At 43.0% G+C, this 24,724-nt stretch overlaps 1 protein-coding gene across 6 annotated transcripts in view; it reads right to left on the bottom strand.

Annotated features, from left to right (window-relative positions):
* Positions 1-2,917: 2,917 nt before the first annotated feature.
* The window catches only part of MYOCD (myocardin), a 218,657-nt gene continuing 196,850 nt past the window's right edge, over positions 2,918-24,724 (bottom strand). For all 6 annotated transcript variants that reach the window (XM_077970382.1, XM_077970384.1, XM_002808117.4 and 3 more), the window contains 6 exons: positions 24,486-24,639; positions 16,959-17,888; positions 13,430-13,573; positions 11,776-11,904; positions 9,263-9,320; positions 2,918-6,893 (listed from right to left, as the gene is read on the bottom strand). In XM_077970382.1, coding sequence (XP_077826508.1) covers positions 6,322-6,893; positions 9,263-9,320; positions 11,776-11,904; positions 13,430-13,573; positions 16,959-17,888; positions 24,486-24,639 — 1,987 coding nt within the window. In that variant the 3' untranslated portion in view covers positions 2,918-6,321. The remainder of the gene's footprint in view (positions 6,894-9,262; positions 9,321-11,775; positions 11,905-13,429; positions 13,574-16,958; positions 17,889-24,485; positions 24,640-24,724) is intronic.

Raw genomic sequence — 24,724 nt, 5'->3', positions numbered from 1 at the left:
ATCTTAATAGGCATATGCATAGCTTGAGAATCTGTTTTGTAAAGGTTCTGATTGTATTAGTATGATCCACAGTAAGTATCAGCTCAGGCAGTGTGTGCAGTGCTTGAGATCCGGGCTTTGGAGGTAGGCGAATTGCATTCTGACTCTTGGCTCTGCCATTTCTCAGTCGTGTAACTTTAGGCAATTTATGTATCCTCTGAGCCTGGTGTCTTTATTTGCAAAAACGAGGATGATAATGATACTACTTCATGGGGTCATTGTGGGAATAAAAGGAAACAACACATATAAATAGAACAGAAAACCAAACACCGCATGTTCTCACTCATAGGTGGGAACTGAACAACGAGATCACTTGGACTCAGGAAGGGGAACATCATACACCGGGGCCTATCATGGGGAGGGGGGAAGGGGCAGAGATTGCATTGGGAGTTATACCTGATGTAAATGACTAGTTGATGGGTGCAGCACACCAACATGGCACAAGTATACATATGTGACAAACCTGCACGTTATGCACATGTACCCTAGAACTTAAAGTCTAATAATAATAAAAAATAAATAAATAACAATAAATAGCACATTCCACAAGGCCTGGGTACATCACACAGCCACGAGAAAAAAAAAAAAAAGCTTTACATTTCTTTTTAAAATAAACATTTTATTTAAAAATATATGCATTTTCTTTTAAAAAAAGAACACATGCCAACTTTGGTATTTTAGCCACTGCTTTTTGTCTCTTCCCAGTAACCCACATTTCTTTCTGATTATGCATAATGGAGCCAAAGAGACCAACGTGAAAACACCACTCCACAAGGTCCCACAGAGAACCTATGCTTGCTCTTTTTTTCTTTACAAAGTGTCTCTTTATGCTTCGCTGAGGGAGGATTTTAAGCACCCAGCAATACATCGTCCTCCGTTCCCACTGCAGGGCCATTGGAGAGGAACTCTGGGGAGCAGTGTGGGTTCCTTTCCTTTGGAAAACATTAAAATAACTTCCAGGATCCCCATCGTTATACTCCCCTTTTCCACTAACACACAGGAGCTGTGAAACCACTTCGAGGAAATGCATGCTCCAGTGTTCATGACGGGAGCAGATGGTTAAAATAAGCACAGGAGACCTTCAGGCGCTGGTTTGTCTTAATCCACAGGGAAAATCGCTGAGTCCCAGAATCAAAAGGGAACTTACTCACATGTTATTGCATTCAATGGGTCCTATGACAATTTCCCTGGCAGATGACAACAAAATTCTTCCCAGATCTCATCCTGTCTTGCAATCGTCTCCCCATGGGTAATCTCAATCTAACCATGGTTTCTCTATAAACCTGGACTCTAGAATCAAACTCAGCTCCTTAACGCAACTGACCAGTTCTTGGCACTATCGGATCGTCTTGTTCCAGGACCTGGGCTTTGTGCGTCTGTCAGTATCATCTGTCTAATAAACCATTGGCAATTTCACCCTGAACCAACCTACCAGTTTATATTGGATTTATGAGAAAACCAAGAACCCAGACTCTTTTCACTACAATTTTTCTCATATCTGATATTTGATAGCAAACTGTGTACCAGCAATTAGGAACTTCCTTCTGTGAGGAAGGCAGCTGAGGGCTGTAGGGGGAAATCAAATTGCCTTCGTATTCTTAGATGATTTTCTTTTAAGGGCAAGAGGCTCACCAGTAAGTGTCCCTTTTGTCTATAAAGCTGCTATGATACATAGGGATAGGACACAAAAAAAGTTTCCTCCACCCTTTCCTTGCTTTCAAGGGGCTTCTGTATCTGGCAATCAAAACAAATCTTCAGCCAGGCACGGTGGCTCAAGCCTGTAATCCCAGCACTTTGGGAGGCCGAGACGGGCGGATCACGAGGTCAGGAGTTCGAGACCATCCTGGCTAACACGGTGAAACCCCGTCTCTACTAAAAAATACAAAAAACTAGCCGGGCGAGGTGGCGGGCGCCTGTAGTCCCGGCTACTCGGGAGGCTGAGGCAGGAGAATGGCGTAAAAACCCGGGAGGCAGAGCTTGCAGTGAGCTGAGATCCGGCCACTGCACTCCAGCCTGGGCGACACAGCGAGACTCCGTCTCAAAAAAAAAAAACAAAAAAACAAAAAACAAACAAACAAAAAAACAAAACAAATCTTCAAACTCTCGTGGATGTTTTAAATGATGGGAAATATTAAAAGATCTCCAAGTGATAGACTACTGGTGTTTGTCCACCAAGAATAGTGCAAGAATTTTGGAGTGAGAGATAGCTTTTAGCTAAAAAGTGATCCCCACCTCTACCCTCCCTTTTGGAAAAATGAAGACCCCCCTCCTTTTTTTTTTTTTATCATAGCTAAAAGGTTTCTAGTTTGAGAACTGGGAGATTCTCAGTGTTCTTATATGTAGCAAATACAACTCCCTGGTCATTCAAATCTGAACAATCTGTGCTGAATCAATTCAGTATTGTTTATCTGAAGATTTGTGTGCTTTGCCCATGGTGGGTATCAAATATTAGCCACTGGATGAGTAAATCTGACGTGGGAGTTTTCAGCCAGACCAGAATCTGTTTCTAGAAGAGCCGATTGACTTTAAAATAAATAATATTTGGAAAGAACTATTTTGAATGCTTCGGATAGGTTTTACTGATTCTTTTTTTTTTTTTTTTTTTTTTCAGGTTGGATGTAAATGTTTTTGAATGGCAAAAGGCTGACAGTTCTCAGATCCTTGATTGTTCAAGTGAATGTTGTCTTGGTTTCCTCAATTACTGGTACAATTATTGTAGTGCTAAGAATGACTTCTCCTTAAAAAAATTCTGATTTACTTCTCATAGTGTTACATCTTAGCTGAACTGAGAAGTTCATAGATCAGAAAGTTTGGCCCTTTTTTTCTTCCCTTCCTTCTTTCCTCTCTTCTTTCCTTCCTTCCCTTCTCCTTCCTTCTCTCTTTGCCTCCCTTCCCATCTCCTGTCTTCCCTTCCTTTCTCCCTCCCTCTCCTTCCTCCCTCCGTCCCTCTCTTCCTCCCTCTTTCTCCCTTACAATAGAATATGTGTTGTCTCATTAACGTTGTTAGAAGCAGGGTCACGACTAATAAGCACTGGCTTGCCGCAAGCACTTGCACGAATAAATTTTTTGACTTCTTTAGGTAAGTATGAATCTACTAGACTGCAGCAGATAGCTGCAAATGTCTTCAAGTCTTCATCACCACGGGGGTTCAGAGGTCCTAGGAAAACTGCACATGGTCATCTTCAGGTTCTAAGAGCATTAGGAAACTTGAATGTGACCATCTTCGTAAGTCTCTGTACATCTTTTAGTCGTGCCTGAATTGTCATCACAAAAGACACAACTAAGAGTTTAAAAGAATTTAAAATAAAATTCTCAATGGGAGACATATTCATGGATTATCTGATGTACTGGAAGCAGCCAACTTCATCAATTTTCTCCCAATTATCTCCAGTTTTCTCCCTCAAATTTCATGTCTGAGCTATGCAGAGAGAGGGTGAATGTGGTTTGTGGAGACTGTGGAAGGAGGTTGAGAGCAGTTATCCAGAGATCTGCTCTTTTAACTGTGTTGGTTTGCATTGGGATATAGGAACCATTTTATCTTTTGTCTACCGTCAGGCGTATTGATCAGTCCTGGGTCATAGCCCAAAAGATCCCCATAAAAAAGCACAATCTGGAGAAGTACAGAGGCCTCCTAACTAGGTCTAGTCTCTCAGATAGAAATACCCAAAGGAAAAATATAATTAACACTCAGTCCCAGGTCTCAGAATAGGGGCACTGTGTGAATTTGTTTTCCAAAGGAAGTAAGGGGAAGAAAAAGAACGTACAAACAGCAAAACGTGACACCTGAAAAGTGCACTGACCAGCAAGCTTTGTCAAGACCCCAAGAAAACATCAACAGCTGAGGAATGAACAAATGTGTGGAGTGTATTAATAAGGTTTTCTTCCCCAGTAGCTTCATCTTCGAAGGAAACACTGGCAATTTTTTCTTCTGGATTGTGTTGGTTCTGATGACTGACATAAAAGCAAAATAAAAAATTTACCATGTGGATCTTTTAAAACACAATGCAGATAAAGGAATGTAAAATGATTTTCATGTTCCTTTCATATTCCTCTATAAGAGACTGTGATACCATTTCCAGCTACTAATGGTGAAGCCGTTCTGTCTTTTCACATCCATATTCACTGCCAAGATGAGCTTGTTCACGATAAGCAAGTAGCTGTGAGTCATCGGGTTGGAGTCGTTAGTCATACACAGAGAGACAACGTGTAGTCTGGTTGATTAATCAGAAATTCATAGTGAGAAAGGCCAGGTATCATTCACATCAGATTAAGGGTTAAAGGCTTTTGGTGTAGAACTCAGTAGTGCTGCTTTTGAAGATACATGCACACACAGATATAATATACACATATGTATATATCTATCATACATACATGTGTATTTGTGTGTGTATGTGTATTTGCCCACATCCCACCCCCAGAATAAGATCTGGCAGCTCTCAGAGTAGCAATCACCAAAACCTCTCTGTGTTCACACATTTTTTACAAGTTAACAATGGAATGACTTCTAAATCTTTGGTTTATCAAAAACAGAGCTTCTAAAATCACAACATTTTTGATTATTTTTTCTATAAGTGCACAGTGAACAACATTTTTTTTTTTTTTACAAAAGATAAAAACAGTGCCTTAGTGATTTAAATAAAAAAACAAAACAACAGCAATAGCTCCTTTCTACAGCATGCAACAATATAAAATGGTGAACTGGAGCCACAGTGAGCCTTACAGAGACTGTCCTGAAATTTTAGTTTTTTCCAACTCCCAGCCAAAGCCACGAGAGGTAATGAGGAATGCACATTCGACCATTGTCTTTTTCCTTCCATTGTTTTCAATGTGCAATTCTGTTTTCTTTCAAAAACCCAGATCTGAAATTCTCTCCTGTAAATATCATCCGTATTTGTCTTTACAATGTAACGATTTCCAATTTCCCCAGAGCAACACAAACCAATAATTTCTTGAAAACTAAATGAGAATAGAAGGAACGTGGTGACTGATGGACCAAGTCACCAGTTTCTTCCTCAAGAAATTCTTGCGACTTCCTTTTGCGGCAAACTGTGAGTGTGGAGAATGAGTTCTCCAGAAGAACCTGGATTATTACATTTGTCAAAAATGGCTTTCTTAGGAGTATGGCAGCTTGTTAGAGCTGAGAAGTCCTCCCCTCCCGATGTTGGGGCAGAAAAAGAAAGATGGCCAAATGAGGAACAGGAAAGGATTGGTACCTTGAGGGAAAAGTGGAGTGAGAGAAAGATAAACTGATAATAGCAAAACAAAAGGAGAAGTTGGACTCCCATAAGTAATAGTCCTGTTATAGGAACCCAGGGTGTTTATTCCAGGGTATGTGAAATGATGTTATTCTCTAGTCCTGTCTGAATTATCCCTGGTACGGCTTCCTTCCTGTGCCTCGAGATACGTTTCTACCAATGTGGTCATCTCTAGTCTTTGGAACTAAAGGGGGCTGGCGGTGTTGGGGAGCTTGTGGCATCTCCTTTGGGGGAAGAAGGTCTGCATCCTTCAGGGTTCTCATCTAGGACACGTACTTATCAGCAGAGATATGGCGGGAATGATTGGGTCACTGGTTGAAAAAGAAGAAAGTTCTGGGTGGAGTTCTGTGGACTCAGTTCAGGTTAACTGTTATTAGTGACCACACAGAGTCCTGGGTACAGGTTCAGAACCACTCCAGTGGGGCAGTTTTGTGGTAGAGGGACATTGAGTTGATTTAGCTTTCCTCGAAAAAGATTGGTTTTGTCCCTCTGTCTCAAGAACTTTTGATCTGAAGCTGGGTCTGGCTTCTCTTTTGAAAGATAGTAATGGAGACATTGGGCAACAGCTTCCATCGCAGGTATGTCTTCCATAACCTTGGAGGGCTGGCTTCCCTGTGCTCCCAAAAGACTGTGTTTCCTTTCCACGTTATCTCTAGTGAATTAATGAGAAAAGCTTACAGTGTGAGCTTATGCCCCAAAAATGCCTGAGAAAAATAATGGGCTAGAAAATATACTGGTCTTTGAAAAGGCAGTTAAATATCTTTTTTGGCATCCTTAATCTGAGAAAGCACATTTTTGAATGCACTGTTGAAATCATTAACAGGTACTGAATGTTGGTAAATATTACGGTATATGTATTTCTAAAAATGTCTTCTATTTGTTCTTGTTGATTGGCACAGAAGTCTCCATTGCTTCTCTTTAATTCTCTTCTTCTTCTTCTATTTTTGGACAGTAAAGTACGTATGGCTGTGTGCTTTCCCCCATGGTACTCCTATTGGTCTTCCGTAGCGCTGGTGCATCGAGCATTCTACCACTGCTGTAAGTGAAGGTCCATGGAAGAACTCAAATTGAGATCAGTGACATCCAGGAAATCGATGTTGAAGATGCTGGGACTGCTGGTGGTGAGGGCGCTAAAGCCTGGTGTGGAACTTGGCGGAGTGAGGTCCAGCCACTCCATGGTTTCCCAAGGAGATTCAGTGAAGCTTAACTGCAGCCCACTGCTGTCCACGGAAGAGGGTGAAAACTGTGTCTGCATCGGAGAGAGGGGGCCTGGCAAGATCTCATGTGCATTGAAGAGGTCTTCTGCAGCCTTCCCAGAGAATCCATCCATTATCCCATCAAAATGAGGTTCTTCGCTCCCAATTTTTAGGAGGGTGACATCACTCACCTTTCCTAGGGGGCTCTGGGAATTTAATAAGACTTCAAGATGCTCATCACTGTCGGTGGCATAGGGATCAAAGGGGATCTGGTTGCCTGAAGAGGCTTGTTCAAAGGAAGCCGAGGGCTTGGGGAGGACAGCAGTTGGACTTCGGGAAGATCTGGGTATCTTTGGGACTTTTTGAAGACATGAGTGATCCTCTCTAGCGTCTGCTGGCATTTCTGTGGGCAATACACGATGTGACTTGTTAAATCACTTCAAATTGAGCATGCCACGCAATATGAGTGAGTTACACTTAGATACAGAAGACGGCCATGCTTCCCTGGTCACCGCTCACCACCCAATCTCATCTCTAAGCTGCTCTGTCAATCTCCAATTCATCGTCCCTCTGGTTTTTCCCAAACCCTTTCCTCTTGGGAATTCCACTCTGTGATTCTGAAACTCTCTTCCCCGAAGGTTCCTGTGCCTACTCCTCTGACCCCTGGTAGTCCCTTGAGGACACTGAGTCCATCCCTACACCCTCAGTGAGGGCCTGAAGATGAGGGACCAGGTGCCACGCCATTGCCACTTTCTGATTGCTACTCCACTTCCTTCTGATGACAACTCAGCAGTTTTGGGTTTTGAGGGTGACACCAATGCCTCACCCCTAGCCTCCTGGTCACTCCTCCTCATTCACTGAAAACTCTACTTCCTACTCCATTGCCTTTTCCCCACTTCAGCCCTTCTCATTCTGTAACCTGAGCATCCTTGGAAATCACAGCATTCATGGTGGCCTCTCAGCTCCCGACTTGCTCCTCAACTCCAGTGATTCCCTCTTTCCCACCCTGTCAGACACACCTTGGATTGTGTCATCTCCAAATACTGCATCCCTCTGAAAGCTCACTTTCAAAGTTTCTACTCTCTGTCCATCCTCTCCCAACCCTCCAAGCCACTTATTAAGTACCTCGTAACAATAATTTCCCGACCATTTACAGTCACGCCAGTCCATAGACTCTACTACGTTATCACTGTCCACCAGTCCCTCTGGTCTTCACTTCTTTCCTTGTCCAGCCTGTAGTTTTGGCAGAACCCCACCCCTGGAAGAACCTGATCGTCTGCCTTCGCTGAGCATGCTCTGGATCAGCAGAACGTTGCAAGAGAAAAATTAAACAACTAAGCTGACTTAGTTTCACTTTAGATTTCTGATGTCAGACACTCCGCTGGCATTTAAGACTGCAAAACAACCCTGCTGGGTTTCTCCAGAAAACTCAATTCATTCATGATTAAGTCATAACTGCTCTTCTTCCTCTGAATCTTCCACACTCCCCTTCTGCATCCTCATGCGTTTCTGGCCTTGCCACATATTTCATTAAAGATATACAAGGGCAGGCTGGGTGCGGTGGCTCACGCCTGTAATCCCAGCACTTTGGGAGGCCGAGGTGGGCGGATCATGAGGTCAGGGGATGGAGACCATCCTGGCCAACATGGTGAAACCCCGTCTCTAATAAATATACAAAAAATTAGCTGGGCGTGGTGGCGCACGCCTGTAGTCCCAGGTACTTGGGAGGCTGAGGCAGGAGAATTGCTTGATCCCGGGAGGCGGAGGTCGCAGTGAGCCGAGATTGTGCCACTGCACTTCAGCCTGGTGACATAGTGAGACTCCGTCTCAAAAAATATATATATAGATAGATATATGTGTGTGTGTGTGTGTGTGTATATATATATATATATAAATACAGGCATCTGATATGAACTTTTCTCATTTTTCCATCACAGAACTCATATACACACATGTTTGTACCCATCTCTTTCTTCTTCCCTCTTGTTACAGTGGAGGAAAGGTCTGTTCACTTGCTTGTTATCTGTCTCCCTTACCAGACTGTAAACTCCATAGAAATCAGGACTTCATCTGATGCGGCACTGAGACTAGCACAATGCCGGGCTACCCCTTCTCTGAGCCCTTTGCTACCTCTGTCTCTGAAATTTTAAATGTTTTTGGCACAAGGGTTCCTCCAAGTTCTTTTCTTTTTTTCTATACATCCTCCTCAGGTCATCTTATTTATTTGTGTGGTTTGAAATTCTAGGTACACACTCTGTAATTTTTTAAGTAAATAAATGAACAAATTAAAAGATGACAAAAAGCACATGTTGATTATGTTTTATTGCTAGCATGAATAACATTTAAGCCTGAATGAACCATCCAGTGGAAGGTTACTAATTGAATTTCACTTTGAGTAGGTGGTACAAAACGTTCATTATCTGCTTTTTTCTTTTCTCATAATTGAGAAGGCAGGCACATTGAGATTAGAACATAGAAAGAAGTAGTGCAGCAAGAAAACACTTAAGGAAACAAGGATTAAGCTGAAACACGAAAACTATTAAAATGATTCTGAAAAATGTTCCTAGGACAAAGGCAGTGAGGAATCATCCACTATGCTTTCTTTTACCAGCTCTAAAAATGTGCGAGAAGCTCAAAGGAAATGACTCTCCCTGAGGACTGCCTGGTACATCCAACTCACAGTGTGCATCTGATCTTGCTACCGAGAGTTCATTCCTTAAGAGTTCACGCGGGCTCAGAATGTCCTAATGGACAGGACACAGGCAGTCTTACCTCCACTTTCAATAAGCACGTCCAGGAGTTCATCCATCTGCTGACTCCGGGTCATTTGCTATTACAGATTAACCAAAGGAGGACAGATAATTTAGAAGGTGGTTATCTCCGTAGGAAATCATTAGAAGCAGCACTGCAGGATTTTGAACTAGGTTTGGTTAAGGTTTTTTTTTTTTTTTTTCTAATTGTGGTAAAATACACATAACTTTAAATTTACTATCAACCATTTTTAAGTGTACAGTTAAGGGGCATTAGGTACATTCACACTGTTGTGTGACCATCGCCACCATCTGTCTTCAGAATTCTTTTCATCCTGCAAGATTAAAACTGTGTACCCATTAAACCAGAATTTCCCACACCCCATCCTTTAGCCCCTGGCGACCACCATTTTCCTTTCTGCCTTTACGAATTTGACTATTCTAAGTCCCTCCTGTGAGTGAACCAGACAGCATTTGTTCTTTTGCAACTAGCTTATTTCCCTAAGTGTAATGTCCTCAAGGTTGATCTATGTTGTGACATGTGTCAGAATTTCTGTTTTTTAAAGACTGAATAAAATTCCATTGTATAGATATAACGCGTGTTGTTTATCCATTCATTTGTCAATGGACATGTGGGTTGTGTGTACCTTTGGGATACGATGTATCATGCTGCTATGAACATGGGTGTATTGCTTAATGGTTTTTTAACCACGTTTGATTAAGCTTCAGTATTAATTTTAGGCAGATAAACTGCTGAATGAAACAGTCTACTACAACAGGAGAAAGGAAAAAGAAGGCACAATGCTTCCCAGCACAGAGTACTTTAGAGTCAGTTCTATCGTTTGAGAGGTTTTCATCCCAGGAGCAGGACATCTTAGTATATAGAAAATGTCTTTTTAGGCTCTTACTTTGAAGTGACCTGAATCTACCTCTTGCTTGGTTTCTGCAATGTGGTCCAAGAACTTGGCTCATATTTTGTTGGTTCCTCATTGCAGTAGCTTGAGGAAGCTGTAGACACTTGTAGGGTATGTCCCCTCCTCTCTGGCTCATCTCAGTAGAGTCTTATTTCTGGACGTCCACTTTGCCTGGCTCTCTTCTTTTGAAACTGAAGAATCAGCTGATGTTTACGGAAACCAGGGGAGAGGAATGGGGAGAACAAAGGCATATATCCATCTCACTACTCGGAGAGCCCAGACTCAATAAACGCAGGTATCAGTAATCAATATGGATGGGAGCACTGACCAAAAAATGAGTCATTTACCAGTTCAGAAGGTACCAGAAGCCTAAGTGTCTGGCAGGTAATTGAAATGAACTGAATATAGAATAAGAAAAAGAGGCAGAGAGCAGAGCACAGCTGTGGCTCAAAGTAGCAGGAGAACCTTGCTTTCGGCAATTGTCTCGCAGCAATGTGGCTCCTGGGTTGCCAGATCCTCTAACTTTTTAGAAATGAGAAAGCCCACTTTGCATACCATCTCCTGTTATTTAAAATATTCTTTAAGCCAAACAAAACTTAACTGCAGGCTGAGTTTGATCTGTGGGATATCTGTATACAGCAACTGATGTAAATGCTCTTCTCTGGGTTAAGCACATATGAAGGGCTATCAAATACCTTATCCAAGCTCAGACTATTTGAAATAGGGGATCATTAATTGTTTTCTGTTTTTCTTTTCTTTCTTTTTTTTTTTTTTTTTTTGAGACAGGGTTTTGCTCTTGTCACCCGGGCTGGAGTACAATGCTGCGAACTCAGCTCACTGCAACCTCCGCCTCCCCGGTTCAAGCAATTCTCCTGCCTCAGCCTCCCGAGTAGCTGGGATTACAGGCACGCGCCACCACACCCAGCTAATTTTTGTATTTTTAGTAGAGAGGGGGTCTCACCATGTTGGCCAGGCTGGTCTCAAACTCCTGGCCTCAGGTGATCCACCCGCCTTGGCCTCCCAAAGTGCTGGGATTACAGGTGTGAGCCACCAGACCCAGCCTTGTTTTTTCTGTTTCCTACTTTTTAATTTGGAGGCTTTCCAAATACAAACGAAAGCAGAGGATACAGTGAACGTCCTTGCGTTTATTATCCAGCTTCAACACCCATCAGTGTTTTGGCAGGGTCACTGAATTTTAAAGCCAGGGAGGACCTTAGGAAGTATCATTACCCTGACAATCACTGTCATCTATTTGAGAAGCTATTATGTACCTGATCAAAGTGGTAAGTGTTAGGTTATCTAGAATCCTTACCAAGCAAATATCCCTATTTTGTGTAAGAGAGCTGAAGTGTTCACCTGAGCGACAGTGGCAGCTGGCAGATGGCAGAGCTGGTACCAAAGCCAGACAGGTGATCCTCTCTTCTGTCCCTGCCTCACACAGCTACACACGCAACACTGTTTTCCAATTACTGTCCACATAATTTGCTCATTCTGGTGGCGTGGCACATGACACACTCAGTATCAGAATTTACAAACTGCGTGAAGTTTAATCGTATAAAACAATGTCTGTTCATTGAGTCAGTCTATTTATTCTTCCATAAAGAACAAATCACATGGTTACCTGCTTTACGGCATCTTCATAGGATGGAGGCTGTGTTACCTCTGAAATTGCTGAACTTGACTTAGAAAAAGTTGGGGATGGAATGGAAAACTTTGGCCCCACCTTATCAGAAGAGTGTAAACCAGCCATCTGCATGGGTAAAACATGGAGAAAGGCATTGAATTCATGGGTCTGACATGATACTGTTTCTGTTCTAGAAACAACAGGCTAAATTTTGGAAAAATTGATCTAAGAGGAAAAGAAAAGGTCCAGGACTTAGAAAACAACTCCCATATATTAACAATAGTGAATGCTACCGTGGGTTTATTGGTGGTGGCATCTTAGAATGGGAACTTTGCAGATCTATTTTCCCCCTTAAGGTGCACCCTCTTCTTTTAGGGGAAAATAAGTAAGAGTCCAGTTCAATACGAAAAACATCAGGCCGGGTGCGGTGGCTCATGGCTGTAATCCTAGCACTTTGGGAGGCCGAGATGGGCAGATCACCTGAGGTCAGGAGTTCGAGACCAGCCTGGCCAACATGGTGAAACCCCGTCTCACTAAAAATAAAAAAAAATCAGCCAGGCATGGTGGCGCACCTGTAGTCCCAGCTACTCGGGAAGCTGAGGCAGGAGAATCGCTTGAACCTGGGAGGTGGAGGTTGCAGTGAGCCGAGATCGCACCACTGCACTCCAGTCTGGGTGACAGAGTGAGACCGTGTCTCAAAAAAAAAAAAAAAAAAAAAAAAAAATTCAACCCAGGAATTTTCAGAGTAATCTATCCCACAGGTCATTTATTCCAAACGGGTTATTTTGCAGAGAGCTGGAGGCATTGCTGAGGTCTCTTTATGAACCAGCTTTGTTTATTGTGAGTGTGTTCTCCTGTGGAGTGCCTGGCCCACGTCAGGGTCTCTGTCCCTTCCCTGACTTGTGGTATGTGGCACTTTTATGTCATGCTTATGTTGTTTGTCTCCTTTCTGCCACCTCTTCTTTGCCCCTTGAGACTCTCCATACCCTGAATCCTTCATACCCTGGACTTCTTCCACCAGCTGAAAGGTGACGTCTCTTCCTTTTCCACAAAGATATTGCACTGTGACCCCTGCTTTGCACATCTCTCCAATCCTGTCCAGGGATCTGTGTCCCTCTCTCTTCCTCCAACATGTTTCCCACACACCCTGATCCCAATCTTTAACTTCACAGAAATGGGTTAATTGTTCACGTTGTTTTGCAAACAGATTATGGCCATTTTAGTCATCACGATTTCTGTCTGGGATGACCCCAGGAGATGACTCCCTGGGAAAACTTCTAACTCATATTTGTACATCCTTTTACACACACTTGGAGTGGATTTGTTTCTCTCTAAAACGAAATTTACTTCTGCCTTTAAAGGGAACTTCATTATTGCTCACGTTGGAGGACCTTTCCAGCCCTTTATAATCAATCTGTCCCTCCCTCCCACCAGCATTTAATGTTGTAAGCATAGATCAGTCATTATTAACCTATATTGTTCTTTATTTTTTTATTTTATTTATTTATTTTTTGAGACGGAGTCTCGCTCTGTCACCCGGGCTGGAGCGCAGTGGTGCGATCTCGGCTCATTGCAGCCTCTGCCTCCCGGGTTACAGAAGAGAGAAGAGGCAAAGTGAATCCCATGTTGAAGCCTTTTTTCAGGTGCCTACCTTTTGCTGTACACATGGGCTTTTGGGACAAGGGTTGCCCCCAGCACCGTGACTGCTGTCTGCTTGGGCTCCAGAGAAGGGTGGGTGGAGGCTGGAAGAACGGGGAGAGAAGCTTGGAGGATGGCCATCGTGAGCTCCTGAGTTCTGTAAAGGAAGAAGTGACAAATTACATGGCCAGCAGCAGCTCACTTGAGTGTGACCTTGGCTGACAATTCTGGTTCCTGCCCTGTGTCCCCTGGTGTCATTTTTACAAACCTTCCTAAATTCCATTACCAGATGAACTTGCCTAAAATCTGGCTTTTTAGACGTCATCTACTGCTCAAAAACTTTCAGTGGCTCCAGATATCCACATCGTAGGATTTCCACTTTCAACCCAGATGGGTGTTCAAGACTGTACAGTTTGGTGCTATTTACTTCTGCAAGCTTAAGTTCTACTATTCCCACCACGGACCTCGAGCAGCATGCCCCGTACATTCCATCTCCCTACCTTGTCCCTTTCCTGGCCCTCTACTTTTTAACATGACACTTCCTGTCAAGTCCAAGCCCTTCACAGAAGCTTCCCGGACCTTTCCAGCCCTTTATAATCAATCTGTCCCTCCCTCCCACAAGCATTTAATGTTGTAAGCATAGATCAGTCATTGTTAACCTATATTGTTCTTTATTTTTTTATTTTATTCTTTTTTTTTTTAGATGGAGTCTCACTCTGTCGCCTGGGCTGGAGTGCAGTGATGCGATCTCAGCTCACTGCAACCTCTGCCTCCCGGGTTCAAGATATTCTCCTGCCTCAGCCTCCTGAGTAGCTGGGACTACAGGCGCGTGCCACCACGCCCAATTTTTGTACTTTTAGTAGAGATGGGGTTTCACGATATCGGTCATATTGGCCAGGCTGGTCTCTATCTCCTGACCTCATGATCCACCCGCCTCAGCCTCCCAAAGTGCTGGGATTGCAGGCATGAACCACCGCGCCTGACCTAATTTTTGTATTTTTAGTAGAGATGAGGTTTCAACATATTGGCCAGGCTGGTCTTGAACTCCTGACCTTGTGATCCACCTGCTCGGCCTCCCAAAGTGCTGGGATTACAGGCATGAGCCACTGCACCTGGCCTAATTTTTGTATTTTTAGTAGAGATGGGATGTCACTGTGTTGGCCAGGCTGGTCTTGAACTCTTGACCTTGTGATCCGCCCACCTTGGCCTCCCAAAGTGCTAGGGTTACAGGTGTGAGCCACCGCACCCGGCCTGTTCTTTATTGTTTTATCATGAAATTTTTAATGTCTTCAAAGAGTCTTTGTGAATCATAAATCACTGTACAATGTTAGCAGCAATATCATCAGTACTGAAAAGTTTGGTCCAGAGCTACGTCTCAAGAGCTATTTTTACCTTTCTTTCCCAGGACACTACACACTCAATACTTGTTTGTTAATTATGCCAATAATTTATTTAGGTCCTAATTTCTCCCAGAGCGTCCCTCAGGGGTAGACATCATTCATTGGAATGCATGGTTCCTGTAGGTTTGTAAAAATTAATTCCCATTAGCTTTTGCTACCCTTCACACTCTTGGGGTGGAGATATTCCACTTGAATAAGGCATGCACTTAGAATTAACAGATCTTGGGTTCCTGTGATCCTAGGTAACTAATTTAAGCTCTTTGAGCCTCATTTTCTTCAATGACAAATAAAGAAGAATACATTGGAGCTCATAGGTTTCTTGTGACAATAACTGAGATTACTCATAGACGTGTCTCTTAATGCTTGGCACTTAGCAGGTATTCAATTAATGTGAGTTTTCTTCCAATTCCTTTTCTAATAATGTTGATTTCAGAACCTTCTGATAATGTAACCTTTCTCAACTTGACTTATATAGGCTTTCCTAGTAATTCCTCAGCTCATGAGCATAAAAGTCTTTGTCAGTCACTTTTGCCTAGTCTTTGAATTAGTGAGTCTCCTAAGCCATCTCCTATGACCACTCCCATTCTAGTCCAGCCACTGGCCCTCTTTCTGATCCTTGAACAGTCCCTACAAGCTCCAACTTCAGGGCCTCTGCATGTGCTATTTCTCCTTTGCCTTCAATGCCTTCACCCCAAATATCCACAACATTTTCTTTTTACTGCTTTCAAGGTTTTGCTAAATGTCCCTGGTCCTTCTAATTAAAGTTGTAAATTTCCAGCTGGGCGTGGTGGCTCACGCCTGTAATCCCAGCACTTTGGGAGGCCAAGGCGGGCAGATCATGAGGTCAGGAGTTTGAGACCAGCCTGGCCAGTATGGTGAGACTCTGTCTCTACTAAAAATACAAAAATTAGCCAGGCGTGGTGGCATGCGCCTGTAGTCCCAGCTACTTAGGAGGCTGAGGCAGAAGAATCGCTTGAACCCAGGAGGCGGAGGTTGCAGTGAGCCAAGATCATGCCACTGCACTCCAGCCTGGGTGATAGAGTGAGACTCCATCTCAAGAAAAAAGTAGCAAACTTCCAAATTACACACACACACACCCTTTTGCTTTTTCTCCAAAAAGATGTATCATCTTCTAATATAGTACATAATTTACTTTGAAATTGTTTCATTTGCTTTTAAACTGTCTCTGTTCCCATGAGAATAGAAATTTTTGTTTGACTAGCTCGGCACTAATTCCCAGAGATGAGAACAGGGCCTGGCACATAGTAGGTGCTCAGTAAATGTTTGCACTATGCAGACCATTACATGAAGAGTAAGATCTGATGATTTCCCCTTTAAACGTTTGAGGCATTGGTTTGGCCTATGATAAGGTTGGATACCAAGGAATCCTGGGAATCCTGAGAGCAGTGGTCAGCAAACTGCAGCCCACAAGCCAAGTCTTGCTCACTGACTATTTTTTTAAATAAAGTTTTATTAGGACATAGCCATGTGCATTTGCTTACATGATGTCTGTGGCTGTTTTTGTGATACAAAGGCAAAATTGGGTAGGGATGACACAGACAGTGTGACCTGCAAAGCAAAAAATATTTATCATCTGGCCCTTTACAGAGCAAGTTTGCCAACCCCTGCCTTAGAGGATGAGTGAGTTTGGTCTACCATGGAGATTCAAGGATTGTAGTGTCTGGGAGATGCTGGTATGCTTTTGGTAAACCCTTCACATTGAAAGTTCTGACATTAGCTCTTTAGCAGTTGAAAATTTGTAACCCGGCCGGGCGCGGTGGCTCACGCCTGTAATCCTAGCACTTTGGGAGGCCGAGGTGGGCGGATCACAAGGTCAGGAGATCAAGACCATCCTGGCTAACACGGTGAAACCCCGTCTCTACTCAACATACAAAAAAAATTAGCCGGGTGAGGTGGTGGGCGCCTGTAGTCCCAGCTACTCGGGAGGCTGAGAGGCAGGAGAATGGCATGAACCCGGGAAGCGGAGCTTGCAGTGAGCCAAGATTGCGCCACTGCACTCCAGCCTGGGCGACAAAGCGAGATTCCGCCTCAAAAAAAAAAAAAAAAAAAAAGAAAGAAAGAAAATCTGTAACCCACTTCCAGAAAGAGGTGTGCACCAGGCATGGTGCAAGGTGCTCTTACCTGTGCAGTGCACACCTGGCTGCTGATGGGCGAGGAGACCCTGTGTCCTTCTCCCTGGGCCCCGGAGGATGAGGGCAGAAAGTGCGGGTTGTTGGGTGATGGGGGCAAACTGATGTGCTGTGGGCTTTTCACGACCCCAAGCGGTGAATGCTGAGGGGAACACTGGGGGCTGAGAAATGTGGAAGAAAGTACATTGGTTTGATCTGAGGACTCCACACAATGAGCATTTCCAAGAGGCTGGAGTTGAGCCGCTTCACAGGCCGGCGCGTGACACTCTGAGCTGCCGCTTTGTCTTTTCACAGGTACTTGGGATGCAAAAGGACAGCTGGAGACGGCCTCTTCCTGCTTGATGGAGGCAGCCAGGAAAGGCAGCGGCTTCTTCTCTGAACAGTTATTCCTTTTCTGCTTCTGAAGCTGCATCCTCAGCTCCTCCACCTGCCTCTGCTCTTGCTGGAGTTTCCAGGTGAGTTCATTGATGACCTTCTGCTTCTCCACCAGCATCTTGTCCTTCTCGGAGTCCAGCCCATCCAGCTCAGAAGGAACAGAGCCCCCATTCAGGCTGCTCATGAGACTTTCCTCCGTGCACACGTGGACCGGGGACGGGTGCAGGCCGAAGGAGGGGGAAGTATCATTGAAGGTGTCCGGCAGGGACCCGGCGACCGACAGGTCAGAGGAGGCTGGGGAGATCGGGGGGCTGGAGCTGGTGCTGCCAAAGTGGTAGAAACCATTGGAGAGGGCGCTGGTGGAAGAAGTCTGGTAATTGGGCAGCGTGTTGGGTGTGACAGGAAAAGTGACAGTCGTTATATCCCCAAAGTTCGGCCCTGGGTTGCCAGAGCAGTCCTGGAAGGGTCGAAGCCGGTCCATGAGGGCCGTTTTGGTGCCTGACACAGGCAGGCCCCGAATTCGAAGCTGTTGTCTTAATTCAGAGACCTAAAGAAATCAGAATGTGGTCAGTGTGCTGTTTAACGACAATATTTTTAAAAGTGTATTCGTTATAAAATTAGCTTCAAAACATCACAAATGGAATTCTACAATACCCACTGTTTTTTATACTTCTTTCCAATTTCCTCTCCTACCCCTGATATAAACCAGTTTTGCACAATTTTAACAATTACTTTTAACTTTATCATATATGATGTTTTCACGGCCTTAGAGTCATAGAAATGGAGAGCTTGAATGAATGGTAGAAGTCATCTAATCTACTGCCCGTCATCCCTCATGGCGATCCGTGTCCCCATTTTCTAGATGAGAAAACATATCCGCCTGGGTTTAGACACAAACCCTCCAACAATAGTCTTGAAGTACAGCGAAGTCGGCAGCTTCTCTGGCTTCCTTGGTGAGGGCTCTTCCTACCACGTTCTCTTCCTCAAACCCGAGCGTGCACCAGAACCACCGGAGGGTGTGTTACAAAGCAGACGGCCGGGCCCCACTGTGGGGTTTCTGGCTCAGTTGATATGTATTTCTAACAAGTCCCCAGGTGATGCCCAGACCTGACTTTGAGAACCACGGCTCCTTATGAACATTTATACCCTAATTTTAAAGACCAGCTTGATAATAGTCGTCTACTGAGAGAGTAGGTGGTGATAAGGCCATCGGTTCAAATCCTGGCCCTGCCTGTTACTAACTCAGTGATCGATCACTCCGTTCCTCAGTTTCCCTTCTGGGAAATGGAGGGAATAACACTTTATGCATTTTTGTGAGGGTTAAAATGGCTTAAAATGCATAAAGCACTTGGAATAGTGCCTGGCAAATGGTTGTGCAAAATAAACTTTTACTAATATTATTATGTTAATTCACATGTAATTATCTTATCCCTGTATTTTTTATAATGTTCTTAAACTGGAAACTCTAAATATCTACAAATATGAGAACTGGCTAGGTAAATGATGGTGTATGCAAATGATGGGACACTACAGATCCAGTAAAGCTGATGCTATAAATATTTGCTGACATTGGATGATTAATTGCTTGTGGTATAGTAATAAGTGAACAAAGTTTGAATTGATTGTATTTTTCTAAAAATTATATAAACAAGGTATGGATATATATACATATATATATATTTAAAGCTATGTTTGCATATGAAATTATCCAGATAAAGATATGCTAAAATGTTAACAATGGTTCTCCTTATCTGTAAGTTCCAAATATTTCACATAAATGTATTACTTTTGTAATTAAAACAGGAAACATATTAAATACCTAAATTTCAATAATTTCATAAAACAGAAGACTATAGGCAAATATTCTGATATTATAGGAAATTCTGATATCTGTAGGAAAAGGTTGCTTGAGAAAAATATTGAAAACAAAATTTAAAACTTCTGTAAGTCAAGAAACTACAAAGCGCAAATACGAATAGCTACCTTGGGAAAAACTAATCACAACACAAATAATAAAGTGTTAAAAAGCTCAATGTATCAAGTGCGCTAATTGATTAAAAAGAAGATTGATACCCAATATAAAAATGGGCAAGGGATATATGATCCAGCTTTTTCAGAAACAAAAATAAAATTTAAAATATGGACTGTAATGTATGTATATCATCATTAGTAATCCAAGAAGTGCAAATCAAATGAATATATATATGTATTTATTAAATTGGCAAATGAATAAGAAGAGTTTGTGTTAGTTAAGTAGCAGCAAAAATTAAAATTAATTTTTTTTTCAGGCGGACTCTTGCTCTGTTGGCCAGGCTGGAGTGCAGTGGCGTGATCTTGGCTCACTGCAACCTCCACCTCCTGGGTTCAAGCAATTCTCCCGCCTCAGCCTCCCAAGTATCTGGGATTACAGGTGCACACCACCACACCGCACTAATTTTTGTATTTTAAGTAGAGATGGGGTTTCACCATGTTGGCCAGGCTGATCTGGAACTCCTGACCTTAGATGATCCACTCACCTCAGCCTCCCAAAGTGCTGGGATTACAGGCGTGAGCCACAACGCCCCACCCCCAATTACAACATTTTTGAAAAGCTCTTTACTACATTGCTATTCAAAGTATGGCCCTTAGACAAACAGCATCAGCATCGCCTGGGAGCTAGTTGGAAATGCAGAATCTTGGGCCCCTCTGCAAACCTGAATCAGAATCTGCATTGCTACCAAGAGCCCGGGTGATTCAGTTCACACATGATTGCTTGAGAAGGGCCGCTTCTGGGAACAGACTGACACAAACGTTCAGGGCAGAAATTTTACAATATATATCAAAAACTTTAGACAATATTAATATATTTCATTCAGGAATTTTATTCTAGCCTGAGGAAATAATCAGAGAAACTAACAAATGTAGGCACAAAGGTCAATGAAATCATATATATATAGCACTTGGAATAGTGCCTGGCAAGTGTTCGTGCAATATAAAGTTTTACTAATATTATTATGTTAATTCATGTGTATATAGATATAGGTTTTGAGACAGAGTCTCGCTCTGTCACCCAGGCTGGAGTGCAGTGGCACGATCTCAGCTCCCTGCAACCTCCACCTCCCGGGTTCAAGCAATTCCCCTGCCTCAGCCTCCTGAGTAGCTGGGATTACAGGTGTGCACTACCACACCCGGCTAATTGTTTGTATTTTTAGTAGAGATGGGGTTTCACCATGTTGGCCAAGCTGGTTTTGAATACCTGACCTCAAGTGATCTGCCCACCTTGGCCTCCCAAACTGCTAGGATTACAGGCGTGAGCCATGGAGCCCGGACTGAAATCACAGTTTGAATAGCCAAAATCTGGTGGCTAGTTAAGTGTCCAGCAGTGGAATGTTAACTAGGTGGTGAAATGATATGCTGCTATTAAAAATAAAACATTTATTGAATATTAACAGTTATGAAAAATGTTCGTGATGTGTTAAGAAAAGAAGTATGCCAGTAATTTATGTACACGTCATTTTTTTCAAGACAATTATTTTAAAACAAAATGTTTATATGCATTTTAAACCTAGAAGGAAATATAATCTGCTTTCTGTGAGTCTTAATTATTTTTTAAAATACTGTTGACTTTTCTACATACTATCATATTTCGACAGTCAATATATGTTACTTTATAATCAGTTAAAAGTTATCAGAAAGGATTGAATTAACTTACATTAGCAATTATTTAGTTATTTACCCTACAGTCTTGCTGGAATTGTTTTATCATTATCTTTTAGATTTGCTGGTTTGAAAAAGTACAAAATGGCATCTCATTATTGTTTTAATTTTGAATTACTTAAAATTGATGAGTTCTACATTTATTTTTAGAATCTGTCTTGGCACTGAATAATTTAACTACATTATTAAATAATGTGGCTCATATTCTAAAATAAAATGAATACGGTTGAGTTTAATTTACCTTAAACTTCAGAATATTACACTGTATGGGCTTGTTCAGGACAAAGGTTTGTATACACCTTTTTCCTACATTCACTGGTGTTTTAATCATTAATAACTTTCAAACCTATTATGGGAAAATTGAAACATACACAAAAGTAGATAGAAAAGTCTAATGAACCCTATCTACTCATCAACAAACTTCAACAATTATCACTCATGTCCAATCTTGTTTATTTTATACTCCAACCCACTTCTCCTACCTTTCCTGAATTATTTTGAAGCAAATCATATAATTTCATCCAAATAATTTGGTCTCTAGCTCTAAAAGATAAGTACTCTTAAAAAACCATAGATACAATAACATTATCACACCTTAAAATATGAATCATTATTTCTTAATATCAATAAGATATTCTCCCAGTTTTTTAAACTTTCAGTCTCTCTCTCTCTCTCTCTCTGTCTCTCTCTGTCTCTCTGGTATGCTCTCTCTCTCTCCAATTTTTTTTTTTTGAGATGGAGTCTCGCTCTGTCGCCAGGCTGGAGTGCAGTGGCGCAATCTTGGCTCACTGCAACCTCCGCCTCCCGGGTTCACGCCATTCTCCTGCCTCAGCCTCCCAAGTAGCTGGGACTACAGGTGCCCGCCACCACGCCCTGCTAATTTTTGTATTTTTAGTAGAGATGGGGTTTCACCATGTTGGTCAGGCTGGTCTTGATCTCTTGACTTCATGATCTGCCTACCTTGGCCTCCCAAAGTGCTGGGATTATAGGCGTGAGTCACCACACCTGGCCAATTTTTTTTTTTTTTTAATAGGACACAAAAAATTATCCACATACTGTCATATATAGCCATGAACTTTTCAAAAAGAAGTCAAAGACTTTTCTCTCAGTGTTCTTTTCCTTTTATGTAGCAAAACGTGAAAATTGCTTCCAAATGTCACCTCATTATATGACCTTGCTGATTACTATTTGGGGGGGGTCACCTCCATCCATTCCTCTTATTTCTTCCTTTCCCCAATTGTGGCTGCATCATATGTCTCCTTCATTCCTCTTCTCCCCTTCCTTCTGACTCTTTCCATTTTGTTCTTTGTCAGTCACATTCACCCTTCTAGGTTCAATGCTCCACACATTACACATGCTTCTGAAATTTCTTTTCCCACCCCTGACAACACAGCCTGGCTAATTCTTACTGACGGAAATGGATGTCTTTTCTCTCGGTTGTCCTGCTGGTCCCTGAGACTTGACTTTCCCGAACTGAACGAACTTGCCACTGTCCCTTCATAGCAACTCCTCATTCTACTCTCCCTCTTTCTGTCATTGATGTCACTCTCCCAGGACTCAGATGGCGCATCTCCCCATACACACAGTGAGTGGTCAAGTCCAGCCACGTTCTCTCCTGCCCATCTCTCTCTTTCCACTCGTCTCTCATACAATAGCAAGGCCCTTGAAATAAGTTACTTAGCTTCAAGCCTCAGTTCTGTCATTCATAAGCTGGTTAAACTGCCTATCATTTGACCTCTTTACGATTCTGGTTTGTTTTTTTTTTTTTGAGACGGAGTCTCGCTCTGTCGCCCAGGCTGGAGTGCAGTGGCGTGATCTCCGCTCACTGCAAGCTCCACCTCCTGGGTTCACGCCATTCTCCTGCCTCAGCCTCCTGAGTAGCTGGAACTACAGGCGCCTGCCACCTCGCCCGGCTAATTTTTTTTTGTATTTTTAGTAGAGATGGGGTTTCACCTTGTTAGCCAGGATGGTCTTGATCTCCTGACCTCGTGATCTGCCCGCCTCGGCCTCCCAAAGTGCTGGGATTACAGGCGTGAGCCACCACGCCCGGCTCTATGATTCTGGTTTTATTTTCACTTTTTAAACTGGGGAGACAAAACTTATCTTGTGGGGTGAAAATTAAAGCAAATCTACACAGAATAAATGACGGATGGCTCATATTAAAAAATACAAATTGGTAGGGGCTGGGCAGGGTGGCTCATGCCTGTAATCCCAGGACTTTGTGAGGCCAAGGCTGGTGAATCACCTGAGGTCAGGAGTTCAAGACCAGCCTGGCCAACTTGGTGAAACCCTGTCTCTACTAAAAACACAAAAATTAGCCAGGTGTGGTGGTAGGCACCTGTAGTCCCAGCTACTAGGGAAGCCGAGGCAGAAGAATTGCTTGAACCCGAGAGGCAGAGCTTGCAGTGAGCCGAGACTGTGCCACTGCACTCCAGCTTGGATGACAGAGCAAGACTCCATCTCAAAAAAAGAAAAAAAAGGCCGGGCGCGGTGGCTCAAGCCTGTAATCCCAGCACTTTGGGAGGCCGAGACGGGCGGATCACGAGGTCGGGAGATTGAGACCATCCTGGCTAACATGGTGAAACCCCGTCTCTACTAAAAAATACAAAAAAAAAAACTAGCCGGGCGAGGTGGCGGGCGCCTGTAGTCCCAGCTACTCGGGAGGCTGAGGCAGGAGAATGGCGTAAACCCGGGAGGCGGAGCTTGCAGTGAGCTGAGATCCGGCCACTGCACTCCAGCCTGGGCGGCAGAGCGAGACTCCGTCTCAAAAAAAAAAAAAAAGAAAAAAAAAGAAAAAAAAAATTGATAGGCACCATCGTCATCATCATCATCTCTTTATACCTACACTAATTATTATAACTCTCACCAGCCAATGCTTCTGAGCATGTGTATCTAGAGGGATCCACCTGCCTCAGCCTCCCAAAAGTGGGTTTTGAGGGGTCTGACAGATGGCACTATCATATCTGGATCATGTTTCTCTGTGACTAAGGCATCTCCTGTCTTACTTGTCTCCTGTCTCACTCTTATCTAGAAATAGCCTACTTAAAAATTATTTTTTACTATGGTGAAATAAACATAACGTTTGTCTTTTCCCTCTATCTCAAATGCTCTTGCCCTTCCACCTTCTGCCCTTTTACCATGGGGTGGCATTCGCCAGATACTGGTGCCATGTCCTTGGACTTCTCAGCCCTAGAACTGTGAGAAATAAATTTCTTTTCTTCACAAATTTCCCAGTTTCCGGTATCCTGTTACGGCTGCGTAAAATGGGCTATAGTCAACTGGGGTGTTCAACCACAGCAGGATAAATTCTGCCACCTCCTTCAGCGTTTCCTATGGTCTTCTTTCCCTCCCACTCTCTTACTCCAGATACCAGTTGGTCGTGGTGCTGTTAACAACATACTGTTGTATTTGTTTAAAAAAAGAAAGAAACTCATGCAAAATCCTATACCTTCAGATCATCCAGGTTAGGTGGGAGTGGGCCGGGTTTGAAAGAAGAGACACCAGTTTGTCCAGAAAAACTGTTCTTGACAGGAGACAAGGGGGTATTGCTCAGTGGCGTTGAAGAAGAGTTTGGATTTCTGACCATCTGTTCATTTGGTTCTCTAAAAGACAAACAAAGAGGCACTTCAGGTACAATCAAATATTGGTGGTATAACTTGCGTTTAGATCGGATCCCAAAGTGATGGC

Source organism: Macaca mulatta, chromosome 16 (assembly GCF_049350105.2).
Source record: "Macaca mulatta isolate MMU2019108-1 chromosome 16, T2T-MMU8v2.0, whole genome shotgun sequence".
Taxonomy (NCBI): domain Eukaryota; kingdom Metazoa; phylum Chordata; class Mammalia; order Primates; family Cercopithecidae; genus Macaca; species Macaca mulatta.
Note: the sequence above shows the minus strand (reverse complement) of the source record. Positions and strands in the feature narration are given on the sequence as shown.